The sequence below is a fragment of the Brassica napus genome, chromosome C1, assembly GCF_020379485.1.
Source record: "Brassica napus cultivar Da-Ae chromosome C1, Da-Ae, whole genome shotgun sequence".
NCBI classification, from domain to species: domain Eukaryota; kingdom Viridiplantae; phylum Streptophyta; class Magnoliopsida; order Brassicales; family Brassicaceae; genus Brassica; species Brassica napus.
This window is the reverse complement of record NC_063444.1, coordinates 39,328,783-39,347,267: the sequence shown is the minus strand read 5'-3', so window position 1 is coordinate 39,347,267 and position 18,485 is coordinate 39,328,783. Positions and strand designations below refer to the sequence as shown.

Genomic DNA, 18,485 nt, shown 5'->3' with positions numbered 1-18,485 from the left:
GAACGCTTGGTGAAGAAACCCGACAAAGTATTTGCTTTTTTTTTTGTTCTTTTCATAATATTAAAATGTATTTCTTTTTCTAATTAAGCTTTATTTTACTGATGGCAAAACCGTAAGTTGTATATTTCAAGAGTTAGTCTAGTAATTTTAAAATTATATGAGTTAGTCTAGTCATTTTATAATTAATTATAGTTATTTTAAGTAATTTCTCTTGAAAGAAAAATCAGTTACTTTTCTCTTTGGTTCGTCTCAGTGAAAAAATGTAGAAACTTGAGACTCCCATTAACGTGTTGACTCGTGTCTCCTACTAATATATTATATGCTAAGTAAGCAAATACATAGCGATTCTCTTCTTCCTATCTTTCCTCTCCCTTTCCTCCTCACCTAACCTCGCAAAGAAAAATAAAATATAAACTCTCTTCCTCTTTTCTTTCTTTTCTTGAAAAAAAAATCCTCATCTTTTGATTAGGTCTAAAATGCCATCACAAAAGGCAAGAAAACCAAACCGAGCCGGGAAGAAACTCAAAAGAACTCATTTCAAGAAACCACTTCCACAACACAAGAACACGAACACAGCTAGTATTCTTGATCATGCTTCTTCATCAAGTATGGTTTCTTCGTGTTCTTCAACAACGACGTCGTCTTCTCATCAAGATACAAACAACTATGTTCCCTCTCCTTCTCCGGCGGTGCTGACGTCGTTATCACCAGGCGAAGGTGGTGGTGGCGGCGGTTGTTATACCCCTAAAGCTCATAAGTATCGGATACCGGAGTTGTTAACTTGTCCACCGGCGCCGAAGAAGCAAAGAGTCCCACAGAACTGCGTGTTACGACGGAGGCAGATCGTTTTCTTTGCTCCTCCGGAGATCGAGCTCTTCTTCGTCAAAGCAGTGGATCAATGAACAAATTTGAATTAGTATTTGTTGTCTTTTTGTTATTGGTGATAGTTAGGATCAATCGATACAGAAAGTTGTATGTGAGATAATTAAATTTTTCATCTCTTTTATTTGTTAATACAATAACGAAGAGTATATTATAATATTTCGAGTGATGTTTTTTCTTATTATTTTGAGTTGTTTTTTCTTTAACGTTTTGTTCCTTTGGCGCTTGTTTTTTTGGGGGATGATTTGAATAAAGTCGGTTTGAGTTTTGTGGTAGGGTAATATCAAAATCAACTACGATTTAAAAGTCTCATTAATAGCCAATCTTTTTATTATTTTATACTTTTCTGGCATCTTTTTCTTATGTGCTATGTGTTAGGTTGCTATCCTTTAATTTCTGGACCTATTAGCTTTGTCGGATTCTGTAATTTGGGGCGTGGTTTGAGAATTTTTCCTTTTTTTTTGGTTCTTCGTGGCTAGTTTTGTTCATATTGCTCGAGTTTTTTGTTCAATTTCCTCATTCATTTGATCGACAGAAACAGTTGCTCCCTACACGGAACATTCACACTGTTTGGGTCCCAATAGCATTAAGACAACAACGATCATCTTTAGTTACAAGTTCACACCACTGAGGTTGTGATTCTCAAACTATATATCAGCACCGAATACTATTTTTACACATGCATATGTATGCACTCACATCTCTTGGTATATAAAAACAAAATTTAAAGAAAATAGTCCTTTTTCTATTGGCCATGTAACATAATGGGCGTTGATATCACTAATTAATCTCATCGAGTATGTTGAGAAGCTCAATTTTTTTGTCCAACTTATTGTACCTTTATGTATGTAAAATATATTATCTTTATGAGTTACAAAAGACATACTATCTTTACGTTATATTTTTATAGTTCACCTGGTTTTGTTACACTTCATTTAAGTCTTCGAAATTTTTTTGGCCAAACTTTGGTTGTTTCGTTATTTTCCACTGATTAGAAATATAGATATGTTTAAAAATATAGCGAAAGCAAAGAGACGAAAAATATGTGAAGAGTTAGTGGGGATGGCCACAGTGTCGAGGCAGAGGATAAGTGATAACATCTGCCAAGGGAATCCAATGAAGCGACTCGTGCGGCTTTATCTTCTTCTTCTTTTTCCCATAATTTCTCAGAAAAAGTTAGAAACACATATTTATTTGATCATTCTTCTCCCTTTTTCCACAGAAATACAATTCATTATTGACTATTAATACGTTTTGCATACAAATCCACACAAGGGTCAAAGTAAGCGAAAATGTCCTTATGATATAATTAGACATGTACAATACATGAAGAAAATATACAAAATCTCTGGACTGAAATAGAAAATAAAACCCCAAGAAAGCCAAAAAAACCTTTTGAAAAAAAGCTACTGGGTTTACTAACTCAAGAAAGAAGAAAAACACCAAACATGATGATTGTTATTTTATCTGATAACCCCGTACAATAAATAATATATTACTTTTACAGTTCCATAAAAATTGTAAATTATCCAGATAATTTTATGTAATTCTTTTTTACTAATTAGACATGATAATGATTTAAAAGATGATTGTTCCATTGTTTTATAGTCAAATTTAAACTCTTCACTTATTCTGCTAAACTGTTTTTATTCTTTTTATGATTTTTTTAGTTTGCATTTCTACTGTATTACCATTACCAATCAGGTTACTAATGTTACAAATCTTTGTAAAGAGTTCTATATGATTATTTTTCTTTAATCTTTCCTAAAAGTGTAAAATATACAAAAGTTTAAGATGCTGAAAGAAAAAGCGAAGAGGATGGGCCTTGTAATACAGGGTTTTTGAAGCTCGTTATAGGCTCAGACCAATGACTCATACTCGAGCTATCCTTAAACAGTTAGTCCTTTCACGTTGTAAACACGTGGCAACCAAGTTTCAAAACGGAATAAAACGATCAATATAAAAAAAAATCCATAAAAATTGCTTTTTTTTCTTGGCCAAATTGGCTGGAAAACCACGAAACAGAAGTTTATTAGTGAAGCATGCAAAGGAAAACTTAATTAGGTACGTGGATATACAGTAAGTTGCGAAATTACAAGCATACCCCGTTGCAATATCCAAGTTGTGTAGGTAGGGTGCAGAGCTAAGATAGGCATATCAAATATAGATACACCTGTCAAATGGTGTGAGACGAAATGACTTTTTGTCTCACTTATATTTCCGCATATTTCCGCGTTACGAAGAATTTAAAATGACCATGTTGTCTTATGTAAAACAAATATATTCAGTTAACCTATTATTGTTATAAATTTATTATTTAGTCCCTACAATATTGGTTCAACTAAAGAACAAACCCTCACTTTTCTGATATTCCAAGTAGGAAAAATACATGAACTTTGCATTGCAGATAACTTTCTTATATAAATAACAAGAGGAAGAACAGTAATTAAACAGTGGATATTTTACATTGATGGGATGAAAATTTAACTAGGAAACATACATAGCAAACGATATTATACAATGGTTATGGATAACTGAAACTGTAGAATAATACAGACCGGTTAATATTGATATTGGAAAAAACTAGCGAAAGTTCATATCTTAAGCATTAAGACAACAACAACGGTTGCTACGAAGAACCCAGCCCAAGAATAAACAACACATTTACGGAATTCTTATCGGACTGAATCATTTGGGCTTTGAGGATATCTTCAAGTTGACTCAATATATCAACGTTCGGACGGTGGAACGAGCGAGTTCAAACCGCCGCTAACTGAGCATTGGCCCTCGAGAAGGCTTCGCGGAGAGCTTTGATTTCTTCAGTTTGTCGACGGATCTTGTCCCTAGCTTCCAAGAGGCTTCTCTTCTGCCAAAGACAAGGCAATTCCTTGTCTGACCAGTCGAAGAACCCATGTACCTCACATTTATAAAAGCGACGGCCGGGATTTGCGTCTGTCCATGAGATGGAAATTGTTGTCGGCTGCAAACAATGGCAAAGAGGACAACTGATGGTGTTAGGGTATTTTTGTGTACAAGCGATCCGTGCTCAGCTCTACGGAATGATAGGAGGAAGGAGACATGTCGTTGAATGTATTCTCCTGCTTCGATAGTTGATAAACCAGGGGATCCTGCTCTTAGGATACTGCCATATGGGTATGGCCAGTATACGTCGTCGGTGCCTTAGTAGCAGCAGGGGAGATTGATCGTTATGTGGGGGCCGCCTATCGATAGTGAAGATCGCAGTGTCTTCTTGATCTATGATTGACGGTTCCGACTACCAGGGTCGGTCCTTGGGTTCCTCCTGATACGTAGTTGATGGTTCCGACTACCAGGGGTCGGTCCCTGAGCGTCTAGGTGAGGAACTGTGGAAGGTGTTTGGGTTTATAGCTGCATCCTTCAGTGGGGATTGCCTACGTACCCTTCAGTGAGGGATCAAGCCGTTCGTAGTTCATGTATATGGAGGCACGAAGCCTAGATGGAGGCGCGTAGCCTAATGGAGGAATGTAACCTAGGGAGCACGGGGCTCTAGTGGGCACATGACCTAATGGGCACGTATCCTTGGGAGCATGAGGCTCTAGTGGGCACATGGCCTAATGGGCACGTAGCCTAGGGAGCATGGGGCTCTAGTGGGCACATGGCCTAATGGCCATGTAGCATTTGGAGCACGGGGCTCTAGTGGGCACATGGCCTAATGGGCACGTAGCCTTGGGAGCACGTAGCTCTGTAGTGGGTAGGAGTCATCTGTTCTAAGGGGCGCATGGCTAGAACAGATTGTAGACCTGTCGATATGCTGCAGTGAGCATGATGTCTCGGTATGCTTCAGTGAGCATGGAGGGACCCTGCTGATGAGCTGGAGATCGTGGCCTGAGCCAGTAAGTAGAGTTGTAGACGTGCTGCAGTGAGTATATATCTTCCCCTTGTCGGTAGTAACCGCCGGAGTAAGCCTATCATAAGCGTGTCGAAGAAGTAGGTCTTCTAGGTATGGAACCTTGCCTTGGCGGCTGTGGAATTGTGAGCTCTGGTCATGGATGTCTCGGACCCCTTTCTTTAGGTTTAGAAACCTATATTTATAGTGGAGGTCATGCCTCTCTCTAAGGATTTGGAAATATTTATTATATCCTTAGATAATAGAATATTTCCCTTTTTCTTAAGGGAGGTCATATGTATTGAAATACTTCCTCTTTTTTCTCGGATCTATGGAGACTCCTTGTCCAAGTTGGTACCTTGTTAAAGGAAGATTTCCATTTATCCTAAGGCAGGATAAATTACTCGGTCTGGAAGCCGGAGGCAGGACCAAGACCCGGAGGCAGGGACCCACACCCGGGGGGTAGGAACCCAGAACCTGGGGGCAGGAACCCAGAACCTGGAGGTAGGAACCCGAAAGCTGGAGTAATCTCTTCATGGAATATTTTTCCCCAACAGTTTGCCCCTTATTTTCTGGTTTCATGTTTGAAGGCAGGAAATGACATGATTTTCTTCATAGGACTTCGTGAGTCTCACCATGGTATCAAACTCCTTGTTGAATTTGGAGTAGGACGTCGGCTCGTAGCCTGGGCCATCAAACTCCCTTGTCGATAGTGCTCGGATGTACTTGCGGTCGGTCTGAAAGGATTCACAGCCTGATTGGAGATATATCGCTTGGAGAATGGGCAATAATCCTTGATTCGATACAAACACGTGGTCTAGATCAGGTAGTGTATTCGTCAATGAACCCAGTGGGCATGATGTAACGGCCTGGACGAATGTAGATAGACTTACAGACATGCTTCAATGGGCAGGGCATGTGTTTGGTCTGAATGAGGATGGTCACATAGATGTAGTTGTACCCTTGATTCCGATGGCCTAGAAGTGGATAATCAGGAAGAACCACTATGTAGGACCTAGTGAATGCTCTAAGGGAGGACATCACTGTCACACAGGGTCAAGTTGAGCCTGTAAGACTTTCTTCTTCTCCTTTATAAGGATGAGACGTTGCCCCCATGGTGGGAATTGGTCAGAGTTGGCTGAAAGTTTGATGGAGAAACCGCGAACGTATGCATAAAGGGTGATGTTTTTGCTCATACCCCAGATTCTTATCATGCTCCTGTAGCTATACTCGGCCTTAGTTCAGGCAGGACTTCAGTTTGCATTTCTGGAGGCTCTCTGGTTCCATGAATCGTGTGGAGGAGTGTAGGGGTCAGGACCCAAGAATTCTAAGAGGGAGAATTTTGGCGAGGCTAAGGATTAAGGGTATGAGGAGGTTTAATAAGATCTGGAGGCCGAAACAGAGGATCCTCAAGCTTGATTCTACTAGCCTTGCTTGTGCCTCTTGAGCTTGTAAAAGCTGTAATGGACTTTCATTCAGGTCTTCGTGTCGGTCTCCTTATTGCGTTTAGCATACTTGATGCTCCTTGAGGTTTTGATGTTGTAGCTGTAGCTTCTTGCCTCGTCTCGGGATTGTACCTTGACTTTTGGCAGGGGGAACGTTCAGTGTTGGGGAAAAATACTCAGGTACCGAATTCCTCCAGACCCTAGGCAGGACACCGGCCTCTGGATCCCCGCTGGAAGGAACCCCGGTTCCCAGGATCCCCGCTAGAAGGAACCCCGGTTCCCCACTGTGGAGTTTTCCGGGTTCGGTCTCAGGATCGCTCCCCTTCCTCCGGGAAATTAAAAACTTCCGATAAGGATAACCTTCCATATTTCCGAATATGGAAGAGTTTAACCTACTCCAACCGACTAAGGCCCGCCTTAGGAAGACTATATAAGGGGAACCTAAACCCTAAAGCAAGGGATCGACACTTCAAGACTTAGAGATTAGAGTTAGACGGCTAGAACTAGGGTTTATACACCAATCATTGTAGTTCCGGCTTCTTTACTCAATAAAACATCTCTTCAAGTCTATTTCTCTCAATCTATATACGAAATCAATACAAACACTAGCCTTGTCCATCGTTCTGTGGTACTCACAAAGATCCTACACAAAAATCCCCTAGCAGTTTGGCGCTAAAAGGAGGGGAGTAATCTAAACCACGTGATAATGGCGGTGGATGAGCATGACGAGCTACCTGAAGCTACCCAGAGAGAGGCTGAACTCCAAAGACAAATCGATGACCTGCAAGGTCAAGTAACCGGGTTACATAGAGCTCGGGAAGAAACCAATCCCGAGTTGTCCTCGAAGTTTCAGATCCTGAAGGAAAAACGCAACGAACACTCCAAGCAACTGGAGCAGAGCGCCGAGAAGCTCAGCCAGCTCGAATCGGAGAATCTTACCCTCCGAGACGAGAACCAAGCCCTTAACACCACGAGCAACAAGAAGCACCGATTTCGGACTCAGGTTCGCCTTATGCCGCCTCTGGAAACACCTAACTCCGGGACAGGCGCAAGTTTCTCGACTGCGGCGCCGGGAGGAGAAGCATCTACGCGAGAAAAGGCCAAGGACGCTCAGACCTACGACGGGGAGGACAGCGACTCGGAGCCCGCGCCTGATAAGGAAGCGTCAGATGGAGCAGCAAGAGCGGAGTCTCCTACGATCGCTCACCTTCACCGGATGTTCTCCGATAGGCTCGACGCAATGCAATCCATGTTGGAGAGACTCCCCGGGGTAGCTCCCCCCATACGGAAGAGCAACCCCGATTCCTACGCCGATACTCCCTTCACGGATGAGAACACCTTGATCGAGATGCCCAGGAAGTTCTCTTTCCCCATTATAAAGGCGTATAACGGCACCACTGATCCGGACGACCACGTCGCCCAATACAAACAGAGGATGCTCGCTGTACCACTCCCAAAAGGGTCACGCGAAGCTACCATGTGCAAAGGTTTTGGCTCCACTCTGACCGGACCTGCTCTGCAATGGTATATCAACTTACCCTCCAGGTCCATAGCCTCCTTCGCAGTTCTCAGCGATAAGTTCGTGGAACAATTTGCCAGCAGCAGGGACCTGGAGAAAACCTCCGACAGCCTCTACAAAATCCTCCAGCATCGAGCGGAACCCCTGAGAGGCTACATAGCCCCCTTCAATCAAAAAAAGGTGGCTATCCCCGAATGCAGTATCCCCACTGCTATATCTGCTTTCAAGAGAGGCCTGCTCCCCGACGGAGACCTCTACAAAGAGCTGACCAAATACCAGCGCAAAACCATGGAAGATGTCCTATCTCGAGCCTGGTCGCATGTCAAATGGGAGGAAGACGTCGCCAGCCGTGCCAAGGCGCAACAAAAGCAAGATCCTATGACGATCAGACCAGATCGAACCGAGCGAGACGAGAAACCCTCTCAAAGACCAGCTATGGACTCCAGGAATCGAAACCGGGGCAGGTACTAGAACCAGCCAATCGAGAAGGCAGAAGGGATGTCAGTGTTCACGTGGCCAGACATCTCTCACCTCTCCGTCTCAAGGCCGGAGCTTATCAATGTTCTGAGGCAGATGGGCCAGTATGTCAAGTGGCCTCAGAAGATGAAAGCCCCAGACTCTTTGCGGAACCCTGGCTTCTGGTGCGACTTCCACCGAGACCACGGTCACAAAAAGGAGGACTGCATCGCACTAAAGATCAAGGTCAACGAGCTGCTTAAGAAAGGGCACCTCAGGGAGTTCCTTTCCGAGAAGGCCAAGAGCCATCTAAGCAAGGAGACAACGGGTAAGCCCACTGAAGCTGCTCCCGTCTCGCCACCGCGACAGGACCGAGTGATCCATGTCATCTCGGGCGGTTTGGAAATCTGCGGAATAAGCCATGCAGCCGTGACGAAAAGCACCTGGAACGCCAAGCACGGCCTAGAGGCAGCCAAGCCAAAACGCCTGCTCCTAGGGACGGACGAAATAAGTTTCATGGCCAAGGGGCAGAAGAAAGTCCTCACTCCTCACTACGACTCCCTGGTTATCTCCGCTCACTGTAGCGAACTGCCTGGTAAAAAGGATACTGGTAGATAACAGAAGCTCGGGCAACATCATCTTCCAGGCCGCATACAAGGACCTGGGGCTGGAGGAAGGCTTTCTAACTCGAAGGGTAACCCCCCTTATAGGTTTCAGCGGGGAAGTCAAGCAAACCGCCGGGGAGATAACCCTCCCCTTATATGCCGAAGGAGTCAACATGCCAACCAAATTCCTCGTGGTTTATTGCGATTCGTCCTACAACATGATCTTAGGACGGCCCTGGATCCACGAAATGGGGGCCGTCCCCTCGACTCTTCACCAAATGGTGAAGTTCCCTACGCCCTGGGGCATAAAGGCGACCAGAGGGGATCAAGAATATTCCCGCTCCTGCTATCAGACCACTCTGAAGGGAAAGACAAAGGTCTTATAGTAATTACAGAGCAAGCCTCTGGCTCATCACACAGAGGAACCGGAGGTAGAAGAAATGGATGAGGTGCCATTAACCGAAGGAGACCAGACATGGCATCTCAAGATCGGCTCCAAGCTAACCAAAGAATTGAGAAGAAGACTGATAGACTTCCTCAGGTCTAACTCCGACTGTTTCGCTTGGTCCCACACAGATATGCCTGGGATCAATCCGGAGATCATCATGCATAAGTTGCAGGTGGACCCCCTACATCAACCCGTCAGACAAAAGAGACGGAAGTTCGCCCCCGAAAGAGACGCGATCATCAACGACGAAGTCAAGAGCCTTCTCGGCGCGGGGTACATTCGCGAAGTGCAGTACCCAGAGTGGCTAGCCAACGTCGTCGTGGTCAAGAAAAAGAACGGGAAGTGGAGAGTCTGCATCGATTTCACGGACCTCAACAAGTCCTGTCCAAAGGATCCCTTCCCGCTACCTCATATCGATAAACTGGTGGACGCCACTGTGGGGCACCCGCTGATGAGCTTCATGGACGCGTTCTCCGGCTACAATCAGATACTTATGCATCCTGAGGACCAAGAGAAAACCTCCTTCATGACGTCCAGAGGGATCTACTGCTACAAGGTCATGCCCTTCGGCCTAAAGAACGCAGGATCGATCTATCAGCGACTGGTCACCATGATGTTAGCGGACCAAATCGAAAGAACCATGGAGGTCTACATCGATGACATGCTAGTCAAATCCCTGGAAGCGGAAGATCACATATCTCACCTGCAGCACGTTTTCTCCACCCTCAGGAAATATAACATGAAGCTCAACCCGGCTAAATGCTCATTTGGGGTCAGTTCTGGCAAGTTCCTCGGGTACATCGTAACCCATCGGGACATCAAGGCCAACCCGGAGCAAATCAGGGCCATTCATTTGATCCCTTCCCCGAAGAACATCAAGGAGGTTCAAAAACTGACGGGAAGGATGGCAGCATTGAGCAGATTCATCTCCAGACTCTCAGACAAATCTCACGCCTTTTTTGGAACTCTTAAGAATCCAAAGGATTTCCAGCGGACGGGAGAATGCGAATCCACTCTTCAAGAGTTGAAATCGTATCTTACCACTCCGCCTCTCTTGTCCAAGCCACTACTCGGTGAAGTTCTGCTACTATATCTAGCAGTCTCCGAACACGCCGTGAGCGCCGTGTTAGTTCGCGAGGAGGGAAACAAGCAGCTACCAATCTACTATGTAAGCAAGGCTCTCCTGGACGCGGAGACCCGCTACAGCCACCTCGAAAAACTGGCCTTAGCCCTGATAGTCGCCGTCCGCAAGCTCCGACCCTACTTCCAGGCTCATCCAATCGTGGTTGTTACCTCCCCCCCTGTAAAGTTGGTCCTCCACAAACCAGAAGTCTCCGGACGCCTAGCCAAATGGGCCGTCGAACTAGGGGAGTACGACGTAATATTTCGACCCGCCACGGCTATAAAGTCACATGTCCTAGTAGACTTCGTGGCTGAATTCTCCCCTGCGTTGCTCCCAGCTCTGGAGCAGGAGGTACGCCTCCAAGGCGAGATTAAGGAAGAAGGAGAATGGATCCTACACGTTGATGGATCCAGCAACGTCAGAGGAGCTGGAGTAGGGATAGTGCTTACCTCGCCAACAGGGAATACAGCCTCAAGAGCCGTGAGATGCAACTTCAAAGCAACCAACAACGAAAGCGAGTATGAGGCCCTAATCGCGGGCCTAAACCTTGCTCACCAAATGGGGGCAGAGAACATCCAGGTCTTCGGTGACTCCCAGCTGATAATTAACCAGGTACAGGGGGAATATCAAGCAAAAGACAACATCATGATCCAGTATCTGGCGGTCGCTCAACGACTAATCAAGAAGTTCAAGAGCTGCAAACTCACTCAAATCCCCCGGGAACATAACTCAGAAGTCGATGCCCTGGCTAATCTAGGGTCCGCCCTCGAAACGAATAGCCAGATGAGTATCCCCTTGCTCGTGCTTCAATGGCCAGCTACCATGGAGGAACCCCCATCAGAGGAAGTCTCCACTGTCGAAGAAGGCGAAACCTAGATGACCCCCCTTATCCGGTACCTGGAGGCCGACATCCTCCCGGAAGACCGTAGTGAGGCCAGAAAGATCAAGAAGCAAGCCACGAGGTACTGCATCTCCCAGGAGAAGCTGTACCGGAGGTTTTTCTCTGGCCCGTACCTAAGGTGTGTCACACCCCAAGAAGCCGCTAGAATTCTTGTAGAACTACATGAAGGAGATTGTGGATCCCACTCTAGTGGCAGAAGCTTGGTACTCAGAGCCAGAAGGGGTGGTTACTACTGGCCCACGATGGCCGCCGACGCCAACAGACAAGTCAAGCACTACGACCAATGCCAAAGGCACGCTCTGGTCTCCACGCTCCCCCAAGAGAACCTCAAGTCCATAAGCTCACCATGGCCCTTAAGAAAGTGGGGCATGGATATAGTAGGGAAATTCCCTATGGCGCCGGGGCAGAAGGTCTTCCTTCTGATAGTCACTGACTACTTCTCCAAGTGGGTCGAAGCAGAAGCGCTCAGCCGCATAACAGATCTCCAGATCCGCAAGTTCCTGTGGACCTACGTAATCACTCACTTCGGGGTCTCCCATGAGATCGTCACCGACAATGGATCCCGGTTCACAAGCCACAACTTCAAGGAGTTCTGCAAGGACTGAGGCATAAAACTAACTTTCGCCACACCCCGACACCCCCAGTCTAACGGACAAGCCGACTCCACAAACAAAACAGTTGTCAATATGCTTAAAAAGCGACTGGAGGGCTCTCACGGGAAATGGGCGGAAGAACTACACAGATTCCTCTGGGCGTACCGGACCACTCCAAAAAAAGCAACAGGGGAAACCCCCTACTCGCTAGTCTACAGCTCTGAGGCCATTGTACCTACAGAGATGCACGTAAGAACAACGGTCTCCGGATCTACCTCTTAGGAGGAAAACAACGAGCTAATGGCGCTAAGCCTCGACCTGCTCGACTAAGAAACTGGTCCTACCAGCAAAACGTCGCCAGGACGTACAACAAGAAAGTCAGAACCAGAACCTTCCAGCAAGGGGACTGGGTTCTACGACGAGCAGAAAAAATGACGGGGAAACTCACCCCAAGGTGGGAAGGACCCTATAAGGTAATCGAGGTGCGGAGAGCAGGCTCCTACAGGCTGCAAGATAGCAAAGGTAAAATACAACCTAACTGCTGGAACGCCCTGCACCTCAAAGCTTATCATTTTTAATACGGTCTCCGAACCATGATTTCTATACTACTATATACTATTTAAGCATTGTGATTTTGCTACTTTGTATGCTAAACGTCTCCGGACAAAGCTTATAATAAAATAGTTTCGATATAAAAGTAGAGGGGAAATCATTATACTTAAAGAGGCATACGAGCTGGATCAGGTCTCCAGGGACCTCTGATCCTGGCCAACCCTCACCAAAGTGGCACGACCACAGTGGCACGCCCACAAAGAATCAAAACGGGTATGAGACATAAAGCATGAATGGGTATGCGCAAGCCTGAGTATGCTGTCAAAACTACCTAAAACCCCTGTGTAGCCTAAGGCACATCGGGGTCCCCAGAGTACCAATGTGAAAAGTACCTGTATTAAAATGCTACGAGGTACACGATACAGGGAACACATGGTATATACTTATTGCAAAACTACTGTGAAACACAAGGAGTAATCTAAATCCTGCTTCTCCAGACGTTGAAAGCAGCGTAAGCCTGGCACTTGGGTCATAACACCCACACCAGCACCCTCTAAGCCTGTCAGTGACTTCCTGCAGAAGTAGAATACAACATAGGAACTCGATAGTGGCCAGCTTCCGAGCGGCAGAATACGAAATCCAAACAGGTACCGGTAGTAGCCTTGCCTAGGAAGGCGGAGTACGGTCCCTGCAAAGAACAAAACATTCCGGGTTCCCAAGAAACTTCGGGTCTCTATGCGAGCCCCTGATCTAAAGAGGAAACCCAAAGTTCCCCAAACGATTCCGGGTCCTATGTATAAAATCTAAGGAAGAACCTCCGGGTTCCCCTATAGCCTCTGGGTTCCAATCAAAGATCTCATGGTCAAAGGAAGAACCTCCGGGTTCCTATACGGCCTCAGGGTTCCGAGGATAAAAAAAAAGTTAGAACCTCTGTGCAGCCTAGGGCGCATCGGGGTCATCACAACTTCGACGAACCTCCGGGTTCCAAAAAACGATCTCCGGATAAAAACCTCCGGGTTCCGACATGGCCTCAAAGGCCTAATACGATTCTAGCAAGAAGGATAGAACCCCTATGCAGCCTAGGGCACATCAAGGTCATTACATCCCTGAACAACCTCCGGATTCCCACGTGACCTCAGGGTCCAGATACACTAGGGTCCCAATACGATCTCCGGATCTAAGGGAAAAAACTCTGTATTCTCATACGACCTCCGGGTCCGAATCATAGAAACCTCCGGGTTCCAACCACGATCTCCGGATCTAATTAAAGAATCTCCGGATCTAACAAAAGAATCTCCGGATTCCCACATTTCCTCCGGGCCCCAGTCTCGGTCCCAGGACCTAGAGAAAGGACCTCCGGGTCCCAAACGAGATCTAAGGGTCCAAAGAGAGCCTCTGCTCCTCCACGACCCTCGAATCTCCACCAAATCCCAGATTACGAGAACAACCTCTAGAGACTTGATTTAAAGCAAGCAAGAGTCTGGGTAAAAAGAAGGCCACAACAGGGCCATTGTTCGAAGATATAATAAAGGCCACAAAGGACCAAGGTTTAAACAAACATCATTATTCAAAGAAGGGAAAAACATGGAACACAAGTTCAAGTCGGGGACCCTCTCGGCTTGACAGATGAATCCACATCCATATCAGAAGACGGCGGAATAACAGGCTCATCCTCGAAAGTGGGAAGGGGGGCACCTTTGCTCCTTGACTTGTTCCAACGCCGTGACCAAGTCCCACTTGGCACTCTGCTTCCTCAACCATTCCCTCATAAGATTCCCAGCGAGCAACGACCCTGGCTCCATTCACGGCCATCACCATCTCAAACTTAAAAGTCTCTGCCGCCGCCTTGAGAGCCTCGATATCTTCCTCTAGCTCTTAATTCTTCTGATTCACAGCCAGCACATCAGCTGAAGAAGACTCAGCCACCTTCTCCAGGTCTTTTATCTTCTCCTTAAGATCGCGTATCTCGAATTCCCGGGCCACACATTGTTCCTTCTCTCTGGATTCCTGGCTCTTCAAAACCTCAACCTCCTCTCGAAGGATGAGCAAGCCTTCATCAGATAGTCGCCCCCCAAGATGGTGCAGCTGGGAAACAGTCTGCACAAAACGCGGATCTCGATCAAATTACCAAACCAAAAGGAAAAGCGGGCAGGTAATAGAACTTACCCGGAGAAGCCCTCCTTGAAGAACCTGGATCACCTCTGAGGAATCCCCTATAGGCAAGACAGTGCCATCCAGAGGAAATACGTTCAAGTTCAGGTTGGATAAAGCCGTAGCTAAACTCCCTGCAGAACGAGCTATGTCAGCCGACTGCTGTGCTGATCGAGTCGTCACGCCACCACTCTTGGTCTCTTTCCCGACAGAGAAGGAGAAGGCTCCAACTTAACCACTGGTGAACGACGGCTGCCAGTAATCATCACCTCGTCTCCAGATGCACTCCTACTACTAGACCTTTTCTTCGCAGACATCACCTTCGCCGCTTCCTGATAGGCTGCAAAAGGATCAGTGGTGGCGCCTCCCGACATGTCTCCTGAATAGAAATAACCGTTAGGCATTATGAGAGAAAAGAGGATAGGGCAAGGAGACGCTTACTCCAAGGGCTACTACGTCGCAGCACCGTCTCGCTGACCAAGAAATTAACCTGACGTCAATCCGCAAAAAGCTGCCGCGCCCGGAGAACAGCTTTCTCTCCTTCCGAAGGAGCATGATGAGTTCCGGCTGCATAACAAAAACACACAAGATCAGAAAGGTGGCCGATCAACAAAAGGATTAAACGACTCCTACCTATAAAATTCCATCGATGAGAAGATCCGGGGAATGCCTTAAAAGCGTATCTCTCCTGCCATTTTTATTAAAAACCGGTCCTTTTCGATCATTCTTTGGAAGCTCCTCCACAGTCGGCAATCCGCTGCAAGGGCAAAGATGGAATCTCCCCTCTCCTCCGTTAAGGGGAGCCAAGTGATACACGAATAGGACCTCATTGATACCAAGGGAGAGATACTCTAATTCGCCTATGTTTTGGATAGCTATGAGGGCGAGATCTCGAAAAGATTGCACAAACCAGCAATCAGAGCAGGAATCGTTCCCCTAAGGCCGGAGTCGAAGAAAGCTTCGTAGACGGAAATTTCCCCCGGGATGTAGCTGGAAGCGCGCTCTTTTGGGGGTGGGAACTCGGAGAACGATGGAAGAAGGAAGCGAATACCTACTCCGCCAAACCGCCAGCTCATCCTCATCGACTGACGAGGCAGGACCCACTAATGGAGGAGCCGCGTAAACACATGATAGAGGGAAGGGAGCCATCAGGTCGTAGTCAGATCCTTCACCCGCCTCCGACGAGCTGTCCGATCGGGAAACCGGCGATTCCATTCTCCTCTTCAACCTAGCCCTATCGGACGTCGTGGGAACAAAATAAGAGGACCGCTTAGACATGATGCCGATGGTTCCTATTCAACGGGTCACGGCGATGAGAAAGCTAAAATCCGAGGAAACATAACGAGAGGTCCGACCTATCTAACCAAAACTCGAAAAACTAGAAGAAAGGTAAAAGAAAAAATTACCTGAGCTCAAGGCACCGACGACGAGAGAGCAAGAAATAAGAAGGGAGAGAAGAAAGGCAAAGCCTATAAAGGAGGAACCGTTGGATATAGGTGTCAAATGGGCGGGCCGTCCACTGGTTGTCCACGTCCATATTTAAATGTGCCTAATATGGATAAACCCGTTTTTCCCATGGGTTATGAATGGGCAAAATTTGGGAAACCATTTAAAAAGTGGGTTTTATTGGGATTGGGCTTTATGAAAATGGGGTGTCCAATGGATTAAAAAATCTAGGGTTACAGAAACAAAATCGTTTTGGGACAAAGTTCATTTCATCATCTCGAGTCACTCTCTCGACTCTCCCCAAGGCGATTCTCTCGAAGTCACGATCTCCACCCTTCGTCCGTCTCCGTCACTCTCTGCCTCGTCGCCGTCACTCTCCGTCTCTGTCTCATCTCCGTCTCGTCCGTCTCCAACTGTCTCGTCTCGTCTCCGTCTCTCTCTGTTCGTCAGGTTTGATGGATTTCGTGTTTAGTGTGTTTGCTTGATCTGGTTTGATGGGTTTCGGATTCAATACTCCATATGTGTTTTTGATTCAGATTATCTCGGATCTCATCATCGATTCAACTTATAAAATGAGTTTTTGATTCAACTTATAAAATGGGTTTCTTGTTTGTGATATGAGATGGGTTTTATAATTAACTACTCCCCAATTTGTTGGAAGAGCTAAATCGTTTTTGTTTCTGATATTTACTGAGCTTTCATGGTTTTATGGTCTCTGTTTAGATTGTAACTTCATTGTTTAGTTCATTTCATGGTTTCATGGCCTCTGTTAGATTGTAACTTCATTGTTTCATGGTCTCTGTTTAGATTGTAACTTCATTGTTTAGTTCATTTCATGGTTTCATGGTCTCTGTGGTTCCTAAGCTTATGTGATAGGAGAGTTGTTTATAGAAGTGATTGACGGGTGAATACTACTGTCATCTAGTAAAGTTATATATGCAATGGCTCAGACCACATGAGCTCTGGGAAGTCTGACTCTGCTGATGACATTAACGTGAATGTAAAGAATTTCAAAACACAGTCAAGCCGTTTCTGTTTCACATGTGTGCTTGAATATACTTTTGAAACAACTTTATCATTGTATTGTATCTTCTGTCTCCTAAAGAGCTTTGACGTCTCTAATGTCTGTTGTCTCGATGTCATTGTTGTCTCCTAAACATCATTGTTTTGTTTGTGTTCATTGCTTGTTTACTTGATGAGTTTCTGAAGTCGTTTTCTGTTTTCTTGTTTCAGGATGGACAATGAGGATACTATGAACCTAGAAGACACTGAATACATGAGTGGGGATGAGATGGTGGATCAAAACTCAGATGAAGATGAAGCAGTAGCAGTGGAGGATACTCTCATGAGAACAGCTGAAAACCGCAGAAAAAGAGGAGGTAAACGCAGACACTCCAGATGGTGGAAGCACTTTAATATAATAGGTGAGAATTATCCAGATGGTTCGAATGACATCCAGTGCAAATTCTGCAATCACACCTACAACTTCAACCTGCGTAGGAGTGGAACCTCAGATCTTTTGCGTCATATGAAGGTTTGTAGTTTGAATCCTGTCTCTGGTACACCTGGAACTGGTAGGATGATAGATCAGCTTGTGTTTCGTGAGATGATTGCAGTAGCCTTGATTGATCATAACCTGCCATACTCATTTGTTGAGTATAGAAGAGTAAGGGAAACATTGGCATATGCGAATCCTACTATAGAGTTCTGGTGCAGGAATACAACTGCTAGCGACTGTTTGAAGGTATATGAGAGGGAGAAGCTGAAATTAGGACAGAAGTTGAAAGAAATTTCAGGAAGGATCTGCTTAACAACTGACCTGTGGAGAGCTCTTACAGTTGAAGGGTATTTGTGTCTGACGGCTCACTTCATAGATAAAGATTGGAGTCTGAAGTCAAGGATTCTCGAGTTCTGTGCATTTCCTCCTCCTCATACCGGTGTTGCCATAGAGATGAAGATAATAGAGTTGCTGAAAGAGTGGGAGCTAGAGAAGAGAGTCTTCACAGTCACTGTCGACAATGCTTCAGCAAACGACAATATGCAGTCCATTCTCAAGAAGGAGCTTCGGAGAGGATTGGTGTGCAATGGAGAATTCTTCCACGTAAGGTGTGTTGTTCATATCTTGAACTTGATAGTTCAAGATGGACTGAGTGTGATTGATGGAGCGTTGGAGAAGATAAGAGATAGTGTCAAGTTTGTGAAGGTGACAAAAACTAGAGAGAAATTCTTTGATAGCTGTGTGCAAATAGTCGGTATTGAACCAAACAGAGGTGTGTTACCAGGGTTGGTTATGGATGTAGCAACAAGATGGAACTCAACCCATCTTATGCTAGAGAGAGCCATCATTTATAGAGAAGCCTTTCGCCATCTTGCTGAAGGTGATGCAGCTTATAAGTTCAGTCCAAGTGAATTGGAGTGGGAGAGGGAAGGCTTGATTTCCGAATTCTTGGCTCCATTGCTGAGATGACCAATCTGGTTTCTGGTTCTTCTTATCCAACA

The 18,485-nt window shown here is 45.8% G+C and overlaps 2 protein-coding genes across 2 annotated transcripts; both read left to right on the top strand.

Annotated features, from left to right (window-relative positions):
- The first annotated feature begins 293 nt into the window (after positions 1 to 293).
- Positions 294 to 1,066, top strand: LOC106385210 (cyclin-dependent protein kinase inhibitor SMR13-like). The gene has a single exon (XM_013825152.3). The coding sequence runs from the start codon at positions 477 to 479 to the stop codon at positions 900 to 902; it is 426 nt and encodes a 141-aa protein (XP_013680606.2). The 5' UTR covers positions 294 to 476; the 3' UTR covers positions 903 to 1,066.
- Positions 1,067 to 8,209: 7,143 nt separating this feature from the next.
- LOC125580010 lies at positions 8,210 to 8,785 on the top strand. Its single transcript, XM_048743941.1, has one exon. It carries the CDS (start codon positions 8,210 to 8,212, stop codon positions 8,783 to 8,785), a length of 576 nt encoding a protein of 191 aa, XP_048599898.1.
- Positions 8,786 to 18,485: the final 9,700 nt, after the last annotated feature.

Excerpts from the sequence above, each read along its gene's own strand:
- LOC106385210 (XM_013825152.3), top strand. The coding sequence starts at position 477 with ATGCCATCACAAAAGGCAAGAAAACCAAACCGAGCCGGGAAGAAACTC.
- LOC125580010 (XM_048743941.1), top strand. The coding sequence starts at position 8,210 with ATGTCAGTGTTCACGTGGCCAGACATCTCTCACCTCTCCGTCTCAAGG.